Source organism: Aulonocara sp. 'chitande type north' Nkhata Bay, linkage group LG8, assembly GCF_057382095.1.
Source record: "Aulonocara sp. 'chitande type north' Nkhata Bay isolate Kocher_YH1m ecotype deep benthic linkage group LG8, A_spYH_male_GT1.1, whole genome shotgun sequence".
In the NCBI taxonomy this organism is placed as follows: domain Eukaryota; kingdom Metazoa; phylum Chordata; class Actinopteri; order Cichliformes; family Cichlidae; genus Aulonocara; species Aulonocara sp. 'chitande type north' Nkhata Bay.
This window is the reverse complement of record NC_141351.1, coordinates 21959244-21975101: the sequence shown is the minus strand read 5'-3', so window position 1 is coordinate 21975101 and position 15858 is coordinate 21959244. Positions and strand designations below refer to the sequence as shown.

At 41.6% G+C, this 15858-nt stretch overlaps 1 protein-coding gene across 2 annotated transcripts in view; it reads left to right on the top strand.

The window, feature by feature from the left end:
- Positions 1 to 15858, top strand: part of thrab (thyroid hormone receptor alpha b) — a 174621-nt gene that overhangs the window by 123177 nt on the left and 35586 nt on the right. For both annotated transcript variants that reach the window (XM_086304285.1, XM_086304284.1), the window contains 2 exons: positions 86 to 464; positions 14812 to 14873. In XM_086304285.1, the coding sequence (XP_086160411.1) occupies positions 409 to 464; positions 14812 to 14873 (118 nt within the window). In that variant the 5' untranslated portion in view covers positions 86 to 408. The remainder of the gene's footprint in view (positions 1 to 85; positions 465 to 14811; positions 14874 to 15858) is intronic.

The following is a 15858-nucleotide window of genomic DNA, read 5'->3' as shown; positions in this document are numbered from 1 at the left end:
GATGGGAGCTTTAGTCGTGCACATATTCCCATTGTTTCATATCTGGAGACTTTTTAATCTGAGTGTGACCTTTGTTCTCTTCCAGCCTGGATCCCAGTCCTGCCACTGCGTTCCTGAGACTGTCATCCACCTCCAGCCCTGGCCTCAAGGCCAGCTGATATACCCGAGGAACCTACATCATCTTTCATATTTTCCAGCATCACCCTGAGCAACAACACACCGGGTGCACTCCTTTTGGAGAAACGCCCAAAACCCACCTTCCGAGGACACCAGGGACCGGCCCCTAGGGACTGGCCCCTGTTATGTTTTGTTGACCGACTCGTCCCAACCGGCGAATGACAAGTGTGCATCCGAGGGTGGGGCTTGCCTCAGTCTCTCATGATTGGCTGCTGGATGGAATTAAGGTGAATGGAACACATGCCCAAGGAGCAGGACTCTAACCCATCAGAGGGAGAAGAGAAACAGTGAGTTTGAATTATGTATTTATTGTTTAACGTTAACACAGTTTAATGCCTCAGAAGCAAATTTTGAAATTTTGAAATGGCATCGTTGTTTCATAATGGCTGTTAAAAGTAAGCAGTAGTCGTACCAGTTCCTTTATAGCCATCCCATCTCCTTCTCTACCTTTAGCTTTCCTACTGTAGGTTGTATCTTTACTGAAGCAGCCATGATTTTTTTCTTAGTGCTGTAGAAAAGAGGTTTTCTGATAAGGCAGTATTCATTTTTCAAGATAAGCTAAGCATCGTCGTGTTCTCTTTTTTCCTCCGTACCACTCGCCCCTCTCTCCCTCTTGCCCTTTCCCTCTTGTCTGAATTGTTTCTGAGAAACTAGACCTTCAGCTGCTCCTGACCCTGACGTCCGCGCCCTCGCTCAGCTTCTTCAGACTGAGTCAGTCTAGCCTAAATGCAAACAAACATGGCGCTTTTTAAGCCCCTTCTCATTAATGAAAACATAATATTAGTGGAATGGACTGTTTTCTCATACTGCTAGAGGAAGGGGCCCCTCTGTATGGAAGAGGCCTCTGGGTAAAGGAAATAGTTATCGCTGTATATCAGGCTGCTTTGGGTTTGAAACAAGTCTTTAATTAGAAAGCACCACGATTTCCTTTCATTTGAACTGTGAAATGTCGAAGGTAAAGACACGTCGCCTTCACAGTTATTTGAAGGTGTAATGACAGGTTGGTTTTGTGGTTTCACAAAATAAGTGTTGAAAGCTTCATGAAAGCTTCTGTTTAATCACATCAGGTCTTTATTTTATAGTATTTGTTGTTGCCCATAAGTTCTTAAATGAGCAATTTTAACACAACAGAAATCTGTTTCACCCTTAAATCAAGTATACGTGTTTCTCCTCTGGCATGAATCTAGTGGAAACTAGCTGGTGGTCAGAATCTTAAGAAGTACACTATAGCAACACCTCTTTCCACAAATCATGACCTAGATATGTGTGTGCAGTTTCATGTCGGAACTGTCTGACTACATCCGCCAATTAAAGCGTGCAGCCAGCTAATTACAGCTCAGCTGAGTGGGTTCCCATTAGTGTTTACATCCTGCCACGCGGTCACGAGCATGAGGTCACGGGTAGCTCGTTTTGCACAGCGATACAGTTGATGGGGGTAGTTCGGTAGAAAGGAAGTAGGTCCTACATAAACCTGCTCACAGTCCTGTTGTATTTGAACAGATGGATTAATAGCACTTTCAGCTTTTGGTTGCTCCCTTTTGGGCTCACCACAGTAGATCATCTACCTTCAACGAGTATCTTCTTCTGTCACACCACTTCTCTGCATGTCCTACATTTGATTTTCAGGGTGAACTCTAACTTATTACAATAAAAAATGTATATATTTTGGATAAAACTGTCACAAAAACATGAAATGTTTGGATTAAATCATGCCGAAAAAGACCCTTCCTTACAGGTTTGTCGTCTTGTTGTCTTAAATGAGTAGTTGTATTTACACCATGTGGTATATACCATTTACAGGCTGAGCAGTCAGAGGATAAAGCGAGCATTTGAAGGCAGTACTGGACACCGGCATTAACATGCAGTGTTTGAATTTAACACCGGAACGTTTTCAGTCTTTCGTCTCCGCAGTCAAATTTATGTAAAATGTAAGGTCATGTTTTAGTTACCGTGTGGAGGGACTGACTGCCTGTTCCGCACCGTCAGAAGCCGACGGATTCCTAAGATAACACGGACACCTGTCAGGAGATTAACAGCTCTGCTGCCGGGGGAAACAGAAAGTCGGCGTGGCAGAAGACATCTTGCTTCATTTCACATGTGCGGGTGTAATAACTGAGTGTATCTCTGTTTACACCTGTACCTGCTGGCTGCAGTACTCTGCACGTTAAAAGGACGATGAATTAAGCTCCCGAGGCTACAGACTGGAGTGGTTTCTGCTTAGAGTGGATATCACTAGTGCGCTCAGCATGACAGTGGATTTTATTAAATTTCTACCCCTCCCTTCTGCGTGTTGTCAACCAGTTGTTGTGATCTGATCCGGTCCTTTAAAGTGGTGTTTTGGATACCAGAAGGCAGACGGAGAATACGCCCTCCTCCTAAAGATTGATTGATACATCGTCAGCCTTGTTCAGCTGATTTTTCTTTTCTTTTCTTTTTTCTATAAATAAATCCATACAAATATACATTCTATGCACTAAATTTCATTCTCGGCACTCGCTTTTGATGCTGTTTTGCTTCGTGCTCCTATTAACATATTAAGATGCACAAATTGCTGCACATGTCGGATTCTTCCTTGCATCACTCCTCTGAACATGTCACCATAGCTGACGCAAGACTGCTTGCACTGTGTTGCATTAACAGTGGTAAAGGCTTACACCATACAAGTGTTGTGTAGTCTCTTGTATCCAGGAAACTTTGTTCACGAGGCGCGAGGCCTGTTTTTATCCTTTGCACTTATGTGAGATCCTCCCATCCATCATGCACGAGAGACGATCACAGCTCAGCTGGTGGTGCTTGTCTGCATGTGGAATCGTTGGCTTTCTCTGTGTACAATAAGTATTAAGTGCTCCTCTCAACTGTAAATAACATAAGATGGCTCGCAGTAATTGTGTCGTGCTGTTGGATTTGTGTCAGGGAACGCACTTAAGCCTCAAACAGACCTGCTGTTCTTAATTTCTACACGTAGAGACAAATGGAGGACGCCTGTCCTGCAAAGGAAAACAATGACATTGACACACATGGAGAATATGTGCTCTTTCTCCAAATCATATGCCGTATGTAAACCTAGAGATGGACTTAACGACTGTCAGGCCGATTATGAATGCAGTTTGGAGGTGCTGGCTGATGAGGACCAGTCCCACCAGATCAGTTCCAGTTGGGCTCAGCTGGTGTTTACATTCAGCAGATAACGCCGTGCAGTGTGTGCGGCGTGTAAAGATTCTAGTCTGAATTCTTCGGAACAGTCACTGCCAGACGTTCTCATTCAGATATTTTTTTAAACCTTGTTTAAAATTTGTAACTGACAGCCGCGATTTATGGCGTCACTGTTGCTTGGAAGATGCAAAACAAACACGAGAAGAGGAATGGCGGGCGAAAAAGTTTGTGACATAGAAGTATCCCTGCAGAGCGTCCCCTCCTTGGATGGTCTCGCACATTTTGATGACGCTATATACAAGCCGCACAGTGTTATGGTAAAAATAAAACCAGCTGTGATTGTTTGGCTCTCTGCGCTGCACAATTTCTTTGTTTGTTTGTTTCGTTTTTGCACACTACGTTTTATTCCAATTGTCACTTATTTGAAAAAGTGGGACGATCCTCATCGAAGCACGTGATTTTTATTTCCAGTTATGTCTGCTCTCTTGCATCTGAACGTAGTGCATAAAATGTCCAGTCATGGGACATTTAACTGAAAGATGAAGGTGAAAAACTGGGGATAGGAGCAAGAGTGAAAGGGAAGGTTTACAAGATGAGACCTGCTATGATGTATGGTTTGGAGACAGTGGCACTGACAAAAAGATGGTGGAGCTGAAGATGAAATGATTATCAGTGAGTCTGAAAGAGACAGTTCAGGCAGAGCAGTTTGGAGACAAAGTTAGCGAGACAAGGCTGACATGTTGAGAGGAGAGAGAGTGGATATACTGGACCAAGGATGTTGATGATGGAGCTGCCAGGCAGGAGGAAAACAGGGAGCAGAATGATATTATCAGCCATTAAGTGCAGTGCATAGTGGACTGCTTTAAGGGACTTCATGGTTATGCATTGATTGCAAAGCTTTGCAGACAGTCGTCTACATGTTGTAGCTGTTTCCTGTCGCCCCCACCCTCAAACCGGGCACGGCTGCCCCTCCCCGCGGCTGCTCCTGCTGGGAAGGAAAATGGTTTGATTGTTGGGGTTTTCTCCAGAACACTGCAGGGTCTTTATCATATAGTATAAAGCGCCTTGAGGTGATTGTTGGTGTTATTTAGATAAATAAACCTGAAGTGAATTTTTACGCCATCTGTGTCACTCAATCTGCATATTTTGATCTTCAAGCATGTTTTGTGCTTCTTTTTCTTTATGCACTCAAAAAGAAAATCTGCCCAAATTTCTGACTTGAATGTAAAATTTTCCCTGTAATTTTGTTACATAAGTAAAATTGTTACATTTGATTGAATCTGGTGAAGTACAATGTACTTGAATGAGCCTTTGATTGAAGGTGAAGAACGAGTGAAGGTTTGTTTCCTCACTGCCAAAGTCTCTGTGTTGGTCAGATTTTCCCACAACAGTGTCTTTGGTGGAACTGAGCACATAAACAACATTCAGCTTTTCCTTCCCCCTATACATGAGGATGTCCTGCTGTGCCCACGTTAAAAGCATTGTTATTCGCTCTCTTCCTATGGATTTTACGACTATTACTTCCTGTTCCCTTGTTTGTGGATGCAGAGTGTAGTGGTTTACACATTTGCCTAACCAAGCAAAAGATCCCCAGTTTGATCCCATGAGGAGATACAGATCCTTGTGGGGGTTGTGTCAGGAAGAGCATCCAGTGTAAAAATCTGCCAAATGTTTTTGACACTGTAGGCGACCTGTGGTGAATAGGGGATTAGCTGAAATAGCTTTAAACGTCCCCTTCCTTTGTTCGTTGGGGACTTAAAAATGTATTTTGATCATCCTCGTTTGTTTGAGATCAGTGTGACCTGCAGTCTACCATCTTTTAAAGCTCTTAAACCAGAGTTTATTTCACAATTACCCCTAATGTGAGAGGCGGGTACCCATTAAGGCCAGGTGGGTGGGTGTCAATCTGTGAGTCAGTCGGCGTAAACCTCAGACTAATTGACTGAAACACTGTCAGGTTTTATTTCTGCATTTGTGAAAGAAAAGTCCCCCTGCAGGATCTCAGTGATACTTTAAAGAGCTGTGAACATTTCACGGCAGAACTGCATTTGTGTTGTTCGATTTGGGTTATAAATTTGAGTTATTATATCATGATCACAGAAATAACAGCAAATACATGCTGCAGATCTCTTTGGTGTGGTTACGTGTAAAACAAGTGCTTCATACTGGCAAAAGCACTGGGATTTCTCTCTCATGATCATGTAAAACCACCACGCCCAGTATGAAACTGTGAAAACTTTCAGTGAGAATTGGTTTGATTCATGCAATATCAGTCTATATTCGCTTTGTCGTGTGCATTAGTCTGGACTGAGAATTGTGTGAATAAATAGACTTCAGCGCTACTATGTTTGCATGACAGATTAATTTTATTCATCCTGTCAAATTTGCTAAACGAACTTGCAGCTTTAGTGAAATCTTTCTTTTAAAAAAAAAAATATTCACTTCACAGTATCAACATAAATAAGTCTGAACCTCTATATTTATAACAGAGTGTATATGTGCACACCAGACACATCTGGATATGGAAAAAAAATCCAGTTAAATGTAGTCGAATACCTACTAAGTGTTTCCCTTTGGTTTTAGTTCAGAACATTTCAAGCTGTTTATATTTGAGCTTTTAACTACATGTTTATTATTGGTTATGTCTGGGTTACTGTAGAGCTATGGATTTAATCAGAGGGAGTTGTCTTGCTTTCACTCTGTGGCATACTACATCCCCTTCTTCCTCAGCCTGTAATTTAGAGAGTGGCGGGAACAAAGTGTCCATTAGCTCTGGATGTATAGGACGGGGCAGACGCAGCTGTTGGCCCGCAGCATGTAAGCACAACAATAGGCGACTGTGGCCCTCTAAACATAGGACAGGGGCCTCTTTCAGTGTTTGTTATGGATATAATTCTCCAGGCTATTTTGAGCATCTTTGTGTTGTTCTGTCTAAGATGCACGAGCTTCAGAGCAGACAGTTTCCGTTCACCTAGATTAAAAAAGGCAACAAACTCTAGCCAATCACAGGCAGAGTATCGGCAGAATGTAGATAAGTGTGAAAAAGGAAGAGTGAGCGTGGTTAGGAGGGTAAAAATATTACAAATATGTATTGATTACATAAAGAAAAACTTTAACTTTAACTGAGGTTACAACATACAAAAGTTATGAAAAGCTGTGTGTGTGTAATGCCACGGCTGTGGCTCAGGAGGTGGCGCAGGTCATCTCCTAATTGGAATGTCAGCGGTTCGATCCCATCTCTCCTAGATACTAGATACCATCCTTGGGTTGTCCCTGATGCATCCGTCACTGTGAATTTTAGGTTTAAAAAAAGCTTGTGTGAGCGAATGAGGCTTGTAGTAGGAAAGCGCTTTGAGTGCTCTGTTAGTAGGACCGATTATCTACAGAGCGCCTGCAGAGCTCTATAAATAAATATTTGCTGGCCTTTAGCAGCATAACACAAGGTTGATTCAGGGTCACCTGATCCAGTTCAAACTGTAAGCTTTATCAAAGAGCAAAGTTTAAATGTAGAGAGGTTTTCACGTCTTTGTCCTGCAGCCAAACTGGGAGCTGGTTCCACGGGAGAGGAGACTGATGGCTCATTGTGACATGTTGCATCATTAACATGGTCTAGAGTGCCAGATGTGCATTAATCCGCAGCCAAATATAGTCAACAACAAATGCTCTCACCAGCTGTTTTAGCTCCTTTTATAAATGCTATTTTTAAAAATGTATATGTCTCTAATGAGGGGAGGATTTAAGGCCTGAATGTCATAAACAGCTAGAGTATTCAGAGATTGTCTGTCTTTTTACGGGGGGAAATATATATTTACCCTTAATGATCTACACTGTAGTTCCCTGTGACTGGTGTTGGCTGCTTTTTATGTAGTGTATCTATATCTTTATTATTAAGTCCTCCAGTGTCAGTTACCTGACAGACCAGTAATACCTGTGTCGCGCTCACTGTCAGAGTCACAAGTGGAGAAGCTGACTGTATAAGAGGAGCCTGGGTGGTACCAAGTTCCATGGATAGGAATAAAAGGGAGGGAGCGGCAGAGAGTATCCATGTGGGTCAGCAGGCTAAACATAGCACGAGTGGACGAGATATCAGTGTGAAGGAGAGTGGGAAAAACAGACAGTGTCCATGCATGAGGGCCGTGCACATCTTTAGCTGCGGCTTTAACTAGAACTGTACCTCAGCCATGCATATTTTACATTCCCACTGCTACATCAGGTCAGCACTATGTGTTTTGTTTGTGTCATCCTTTTGGCTCAAACTCTTGTTTCTTCTCTTGTGTATTTGTTTTTGGACCGCGCGGCCACATTCGGCACACATGTCGAGCCGCAAGGAATTCATCTGCTGCTCTTGAACGCCAGTTTAGGTTTTATACTGTTTACTGCGGAGAATGTAGAGTATGTGCATTGAGTTTTCCGAGAGGCACAGTCTACAGGACTCGCACATTTAGAACTGTGTTGCAATCTGTATCTCGCCGCGGAGCAAGACCTGGGAATTGAACTTACTTTGGTATGCTCGTATAGCACACGCTGTCCTGCCTCAACCTGCAGAGACTCAGATTCCATCAACATATATTCAGTTTAAACCCATGAACAGAAGGTCTTCTATGTGCTAAGTGACCAACGTCTTCCTCAACTGTGCAATACAATTATATATGTATGTATGTATATATATATATATATATATATATATATATAAAACAAATCTACTTTTCTGTTTGTTTGTAGCAACAAAACATCATAACAGATGAAGATGCAACATGCCACTGTGAATCTAAACAGCCGTAAAAGCTTTCAGACTAAACCACTTTTTAAAATACAGTCATTTTATGCCATTATGTTATGTATTATACAGCTATTTTATTTTTCAGGGTCACTCGTCACAATGTCTGTCTTTTTTTAATGAGAGCTCTTTGAACAAAGAACACCTCTGAGGTTACTGCATAGACTGTATATAAAAGGCAGAGATAGGCAATGTAATATGACTCATTAGCTTCTGGATTCCCATATTAAAGCCTTGATTTTAGGCATTGCCATCTGGTAATAAGTTCTAAGTTGTGGTACCACAATGTGGATGTGACATCATGACTACATTTGAAGTTAGGGTGGGTTATAGCCTATTTTATCATGGCTTTAGCTGATGCTAATAGCATGCTTTTTACTGTGGCTAAAAACCTCTCTTGCATATTTGTAGAAACTCACTCTGTTGGTTACGTAATTCTTATTTTGATTTAATACAAAGTTTGTTTCTCTGCACTTGCGGCTGCTGTTGATCCTCATCTTCTCGCTGTTTTTCAAGTGGTCCACGTTAGCTAGCTAAGGCTAGCTGGCTGCTCTGGTCACAAAGGCCTAGAGACCAGTTAGCAACCACCGGTTGCTAGGGAAAAGTATTTCCTTTTTTCCTGTCACTAGTTAAAATTGGTCAGAAAGAGCTGTTGTTTCTGTGTTTTTGTTATTATTTTGTTATAATTTTCAGTGAATCACTAGTCATTACTCTGCCATTTGTTGCATCATTCATCAGAGCTCACGTTGCCGAGCTTGTGTTGCGGCACCTTAGGGTTTGTGCAAACTCTCTGTACAGAAATGCAGAGGTATAGGATAGTGTTTAGTGTAGTATAGAAGTATAGTCCTTGTAGGAGTGACAGAGACCTGATTAATGAGTATCTGATGTCATCCCGTTTGCTGATGTTCCCATCTGCACCAACATGCTGCTGCACTGGAAGACTGAGCTGTCACATAGCTGACAGTCTGATGGTTGTCGCCTCCAGCAGCTCCGTGGGGTGATGTTGGAGCCAGTTGGCAGAGGGAGAGATATTTACCTTTGAGTGGCATTGAGTGAAAACCCCATCGCATCTTTCTGCTGCTGTGACAGCTTTAATTCTTTTTTTTTCGCATCCTACTGGCACTTTAACTGACATGTTTGCCCACAAAGTGAATGAAAAACAACAGCCGTGTTCAAAGGCTCTCGGATTTCTTTAGGTATTACTTTGTAAAATATGCATATTGCATCAATTTGTTGTTGTATGTAGAAGTGTTGCTTCACAGGTGAGCAGCATAACTGCTAGAAATGGAGACGGTTGTCAGTGCCAGTAACATTATACCGTGCTTTTGACCACTGAAATCCACTAAAGAAGATACCCAACAGTCATGATAAATCAAGCCTTAATTCAACAGGCTGTTCAAGAGCCCAGTATAATACACATTTGTATTCTGAAAAGTGCAAAAGGGAACCATAGCTGAGAACAAGACACTGCTATAATTAAAACCAGTTTAAAATATGAAGGGTAGTTTGAGCCGGCATTCATGCACAATTATAGCAACTCGTGAGCCTGACAGGTAATTATATTGTTATGTTTCCCAGTTGGAGACAATGTTTGCTGGTGTGAAACACAAAAACATGCTCTCTTACAGGAGAAAAGAAAAGCCTGTGTCTCATTTAGAAGCAGTAACATAAAACATGTTGTTTATCAGACGTGTGGTTTTTTTTTGACCAAGAGAGCAGAGAAGAAAAATGTGCTATATAGCCACAGAAACATTAAGCAATGAGTAACATGACTGGAGCTCATTTAGTGTAGAACTTTTTTGTTTTGTCTTTGTGTAAACAAGACATACTGAGAGCTGCAATCATGGCAGTATAGCGCTTTATCAAAGTCAAAGTCAAATTTATTTATATGGCACATGGCTGTACAATTAAGATAATCAAAAGAGAAAAACATAGGGAGACATGATAAAAGTTAAGAAAAACAATCATCAAATTAGAAGATTTGAGTAAAACATAAGATCAATAAAAGTCATACAAACTCATTCTGATTTAAAAGCCAGGGAGTAAAAGTTGGTTTTCAGACGGGTTTTGAAAGTTTCCAGTGTTGGGGAGGTCCTGATGTGAAGGGGCAATTTGTTCCACAATTTAGGAGCACCAAAGTCCCGATCTCCTCTGTACTTGAATTCTGCAGACCTCAGTGATTTTGCAGGAGTTTGCAGGAGTGTATCAATTTAAAAGATCGGAAAGGAATGAGGGTGCTAACCCATGCAACGCCTTAAAAACAAATAATAAAATCTTAAAATTAATTTGAAAACTAACTGGCAGACAGTGTAATGATGCCAGTATGGGAGATATGTGTTCTCGCTTGCGTGTGCCACTTAGTAACCGTGCTGCAGTGTTTTGGACCAGCTGCAGACGGCTAACTGATGACAGGCTAACAGCAGAGTAAAGACTATTACAATAGTCGAGGCAAGATGAAATGAAGGCATGGATAGCTCTCTCAAAGTCTCTAAAAAAGAGAAATGGCTTCACTTTAGCAAGTAGCCGAAGATGAAAAAAACTTGATTACAGCATTGATCTGTTTATCAAACATTACATTGGAGTCAAAAATCACTCCTAGGTTCCTCGCAAAGGTTTTTTTTTTTTTAAACATTTCTAAGGGGCCAAAGTCGCAGTGGTCACAGGGACCAAACACAATCACCTCTGTTTTCTGTTCATTTAGGTTAAGAGAGTTTATCGCTTCATAAAGCAAGAAGGCTCCAGAAGCCACGCTCTCATGTTAAAACGCTAACTTCCTCCATACAGTTCATGGAGTCTGGATGGCAGTTGAATATTTTTGCAAGTCATTTGTTCAAATTATATCAAGCTTAAAGCTATTCTTTATTAAATGCATCAGCTAGATTTTAAAGCTCATCAAGCCACTGAACTGTCCATGTTGATGCTTTTTTGGATTTATTTCATGAAACAGTTCATATTGTTGCTATTCGTGAGTTTTCAGATTTACTGTTTTACAAAAAGGCTAGAAAATAGAAAAGCGTGTTATGATTTTTTTTGATTAAGATGACACTTACTTTCTCGCGTTCTTGAAAGTGTGCTGCGTCTAAAAATGTGAATTCACTGCTAGTATTAGGTAAGTTGGAGCTTACACTATTGTCCAATTGTGGCTTTAGAGACCAAGATGGCAACAGCAATAAGCTAAAGTTGAGACTTCTGAATTCAAGTATGCAAACAATGGCTGACTTCACAGTGGCTAACGCTCCTTTATCCATGTACAGTCTGGAGGAGACTAACCTACCTTTTATTTATTTGTTGTTGATGGCTAACAGGGCAACAGCTTGCATGAACTTTACTTAATAAAGGGATGATTTGTCAACTTGAGTTAGGAAGTTCAGTCCCATTTTAAGTTTACTATTCAAATCCACTCATATGCTTAAGTTAAGAGCATTTAAATTATTAAATTATCCATCTCTCTAGATGCCTGTCTTTGGATGTCTTATTGCAGTAGCTAATCAGGGACGGCTTGCCGTGACCGCCATTTGAACCCGGTTATGTCATTAGAAAGGCAGCGACTCTCTCATTAAAAACTCCTTTCATAAGATTAAAATGTAGCAGCAGAGGAAGGATCCTTTCACCCATTAATAAAGAGTACACTCTTATACATCTCTGTCACAGAGCAAATTTAACTCAGAGGCTTGTGTGTTGTGACCTGGGCCCTGTGCTTCGTACGTCGCTTACTACATCCAAGATCAAATGAAACATCCAAGACCAAATCATCGCGCTAACTCTGAGCTCGCTAATCCGGTTCCCCGAACACACCTGCTGTTGACGATTAGTACAGCTGGATGAAGTAATGTGCGATCACTGGGTGCCGTAAAAGGGGATACGCATCGATAGCAGAAACAGTGATTGGCAACCCGCTGATTGGTTGGCGAAAATGGCGAAGGAGCGCGCTCGGTATTTTTCGGCAGCAGAGCAAGAACTCTTGAGTGAGGGATTTCAGGAGTTTCAGAGTTTAATTAAAACGCAAGGGAACACTGCAAAGGCTGCAAAAGCAAGGAGAGAGGGCTGGCAGAAAGTTGCTGACAAATCAAACTCGTAAGTAATCCAATAATAACAATAATAATGGAGTGGATTTATATAGCGCTTTTCAAGGCACCCAAAGCGCTTTACAATGCCACTATTCATTCACTCTCACATTCACACACTGGTGGAGGCAAGCTACAGTTGTAGCCACAGCTGCCCTGGGGCAGACTGACAGAAGCCAGGCTGCCATATTGCGCCATCGGCCCCTCTGGCCAACACCAGTAGGCGGTAGGGTAGATTTATCATATCACACCATATTATCCAATATTATATTACATTATATTATAATATGTTATATTATATCCCCTTTCACATTAGAGCCACAACAGGACCCACTAGAACATGGGAACAAGTAAAAGTGAAATATAAGAATATTCTACAGAATGGTAATATTTATCACTTATATTGCTTGTCGTCTCTTGGAAAGAGACCCTGGAATAATCTGTTTGTTTATAACAGCAACCAAGAAAAGGGCAGAGCAAAAAAAAAGACAGGTGGTGGTCCTGCACCCCCTCGTCAACAAGTTGGTTAAGTGAATAATACCCTCACGGGAAAATCGATATCTCTCTATGAGCACACTGTCGCGCTGAGCTAAAGGATCCTGTCTGTCCCGCAATATACGCTGAATTCTGAGGACTCTCCTTATCAATCTTGCACCTTCCGCAATGGGTTGCTCGCGTAAACGGACAGGATATGACTGCGACAGACTTCCCAAATCCACCTTCGCTTTTATAGCCGTGGTCTCTCATCTTGATTACACGAAGTAATTTACAATTACTACTCTGAAATATGAATTACATCTGTAATAATCACATACATGTAATAGAATGTTAATAGTACATTTCCCTTTTTTAGGGAATGACCTGTATGTATCTGTGTGACATCAATAAAAGGATCAAGTGCTGCATTATCTTTAGTTACATTGATGTTATTTATTTATGGTGAAACAGTGGTGGAATATCGCTGTTGCTTTCGTATGAATGACGCGGACATACCTGCGTGGCCACGATCTAATCCTGTTTACATAAAGTAAACCTGCTCCCCAGCAGGTTTACGCTTACGGCTCTGTTGCTATGACAGCAAGTCCCGGATGGGCTTCGGGGAACCGAACGATCCAGGATCATGCGAAATCGTCAACAATCTAATCCAGCTAACTCACTTAGCGCGGTACGAAGCACAGGCCCCTAGAGTCCAGCAGAGTTGGAGCTCAGTTTATTTATGGTTGTAATGGAGTCCTGCTCCCTCTCCTGGAGCTGGCGTTAAAGGGTCCTGGTGTGGGAGGAGAGCCGGAGGCTGTTAGAGAGCAAAGAGCTGGACTCTTGGGATTCTAAACACATCCCAGACTTGCAGGGAGCACTCGCTGACTCCGGCCCATACTGTACTCGCTTTTCATAACCCCCCTTACCTCACCTCTCTCTGCTTTCATAACTCTCCTGCAAGCAGCCAGCTCCCATCTGCGCTTTACATGCCTTCCACATGTGTCAGCGTGGCTTCAGGTGTGTGTGCACATCCTTGCTGTGAATGCGTGTTGCTTTTGGCTGCATGGTTGACACCTACACTCTTTGCAGTTCTTGTCTTTCGGCTGCTATTGTGGGGTTTCCCCATGAGCGCTCTCGTAATTGGCGTGGTTTTGGGGACCTTACTAGTATTCCCCGCAAAGTCTTTTTCCTGCTACTTGGATTCAGTTTGGGAGCACTTTCAGCTTTTACTGCCAAAATGCATCAATTTGCTGCAAGTAAAGCTGCCTTTTTCTTTGACATAAACTTTATGACTTAACTTTTGGTCTAGAGAGCTCAGTTACAACTGAAAATTAAAATTTATGGTGGCAAATCATGCTCCTATATCTCTACGTGATTTGAGTACCAGATGCTTGGCTGGTAAATGGATATAGGGAGAAGGTTTACACAAATAGAGAAGCCAGTTTACTTTCCATATATGGTTTAGCATGAATTATACAGATTACATTATCTCTTAGTCACTCGATCTGTTGTTTATAGATCTGTCCTGGAGCCCATTTATACCTGATATTAACGTGGAGACTTGGATTACTTGGAAAATGATATTTCCATCTGGTATTGATTCTCATTAGCTTGATTTTGAAGCTGACGAATCTCTATAAACAGAAGTGCTGACCATGTGTTTGCCAAAATGCAAGCTCAAAGCTACCATCTGTCATCTAAAGACATATAACAGAACTTACCTGTATTTATAATCAGTGACCACTGGATGGAACATAATATATCTGCTGGCTTCCCCTCACGATGTGGCCACATTGCTGATTGGTTTTGTTGGCATAAAGGGAAACGGTGCTATTGTATCAGATCTACTTATTTTCCATTCGCGGAGAAAGCATTTGTCTGCAGTTCTTTGATGTGCAATTTGAAAAATCACAATTGAGGGCACATAATCTGTCTGGCTGAACAACCAGACACCTGCCTGCAATGTGATGTCAGTGTGAGCCAAACCCCCTCCAGATGTGATTTGTCTGATTCAGCTCAGACTGTGATGTGTTTGGCATACCTGGCTATATATTTTCTTTATGACCTACATACATACAGCTTTACAGAAATAAGTGTTGTATATTTACAGGTGTTGATTGTTCCTCTTTGCTTGTCTCTCTTTGTTCCTTTGTTATTTCTCAGGTGGCTCAATGGCCCAAAAAGGAAGAGGAAGAACAGCCAATGTTCGGTGAAGAGCATGACTGGTGAGTGTCTGATGGATTGACTCTCTGGAGTGGCACCTAAGAAAAAAGCACTTCTCTTACCTGAAATATGCCTGACGTCTTCAGATGTACCCCTTTACTTTAGAGAACAAACAGTCTCCAAATATAGGTAACCATTCATTTTGAAAATTGCTTTTCCAGCACTTTGTTTTGGAGGTGTTTGATATATTTTTGGATTCTCTGAATCTTTTTTGCTTTATAAAAAAGGACTCTCAGTCTCGCCACAGTGTACCCAAGCACTGAGTGAGTGACTGCAAAGAAGTTAAGCACAAGATTGATTCCTGCCACGTGTACATTACACTTTCAATTTGTCAAGAGCAAAGAGAAGAAGTAAAACATCTTGGCACCTGTCATCAATAAACGAAAGCCTTCTGCTTTGTCTGTTTTCATGTTGGATGCAGTTCATTGTCAGAGTGACAGCTCCAAATCCCCTGAGCTGGAAGAAGCGAGTGAGGAAGGGAGGTGAGAGATTGGGAGCGATAGAGTGGGAGGAACACCAACATAAAAATCCAAGTCTACAGGATAGCTGATTTAATAAAATATATCTCCCAAGGCTGAGTCCAAATGTTTCCCCTCCCAGCAGGCTTCCTCCCTGCATGACTGCTTGTGCCATGCTTTACCTGCCATGGTTCATTTGAACTGGGAAAGTATGACAGTATGTCTGTCTTAGGGGCATGGTTGTCTGAGATTCAATTATATACACTGTCAGAATTTTCCTCTGAGAGTGGACCAACCCTCAGCAAGTGAATGGATACCTTAACAACCATAATATCATTGTGTTGTGTCCATACAGTGCATTAATAGGCGACTAGCATAAATATAGACGATTATAATATGTTAATAATGAAGCCAATAATCTAAGCCTAGGTAACCAAATCATCTTGATAGATAGTAGATTTACAGTAGAGCTACTTTACAAGAGTAGCTTTGCATGAATCGCTAATGAGCCATTCATGTCCTTATTATC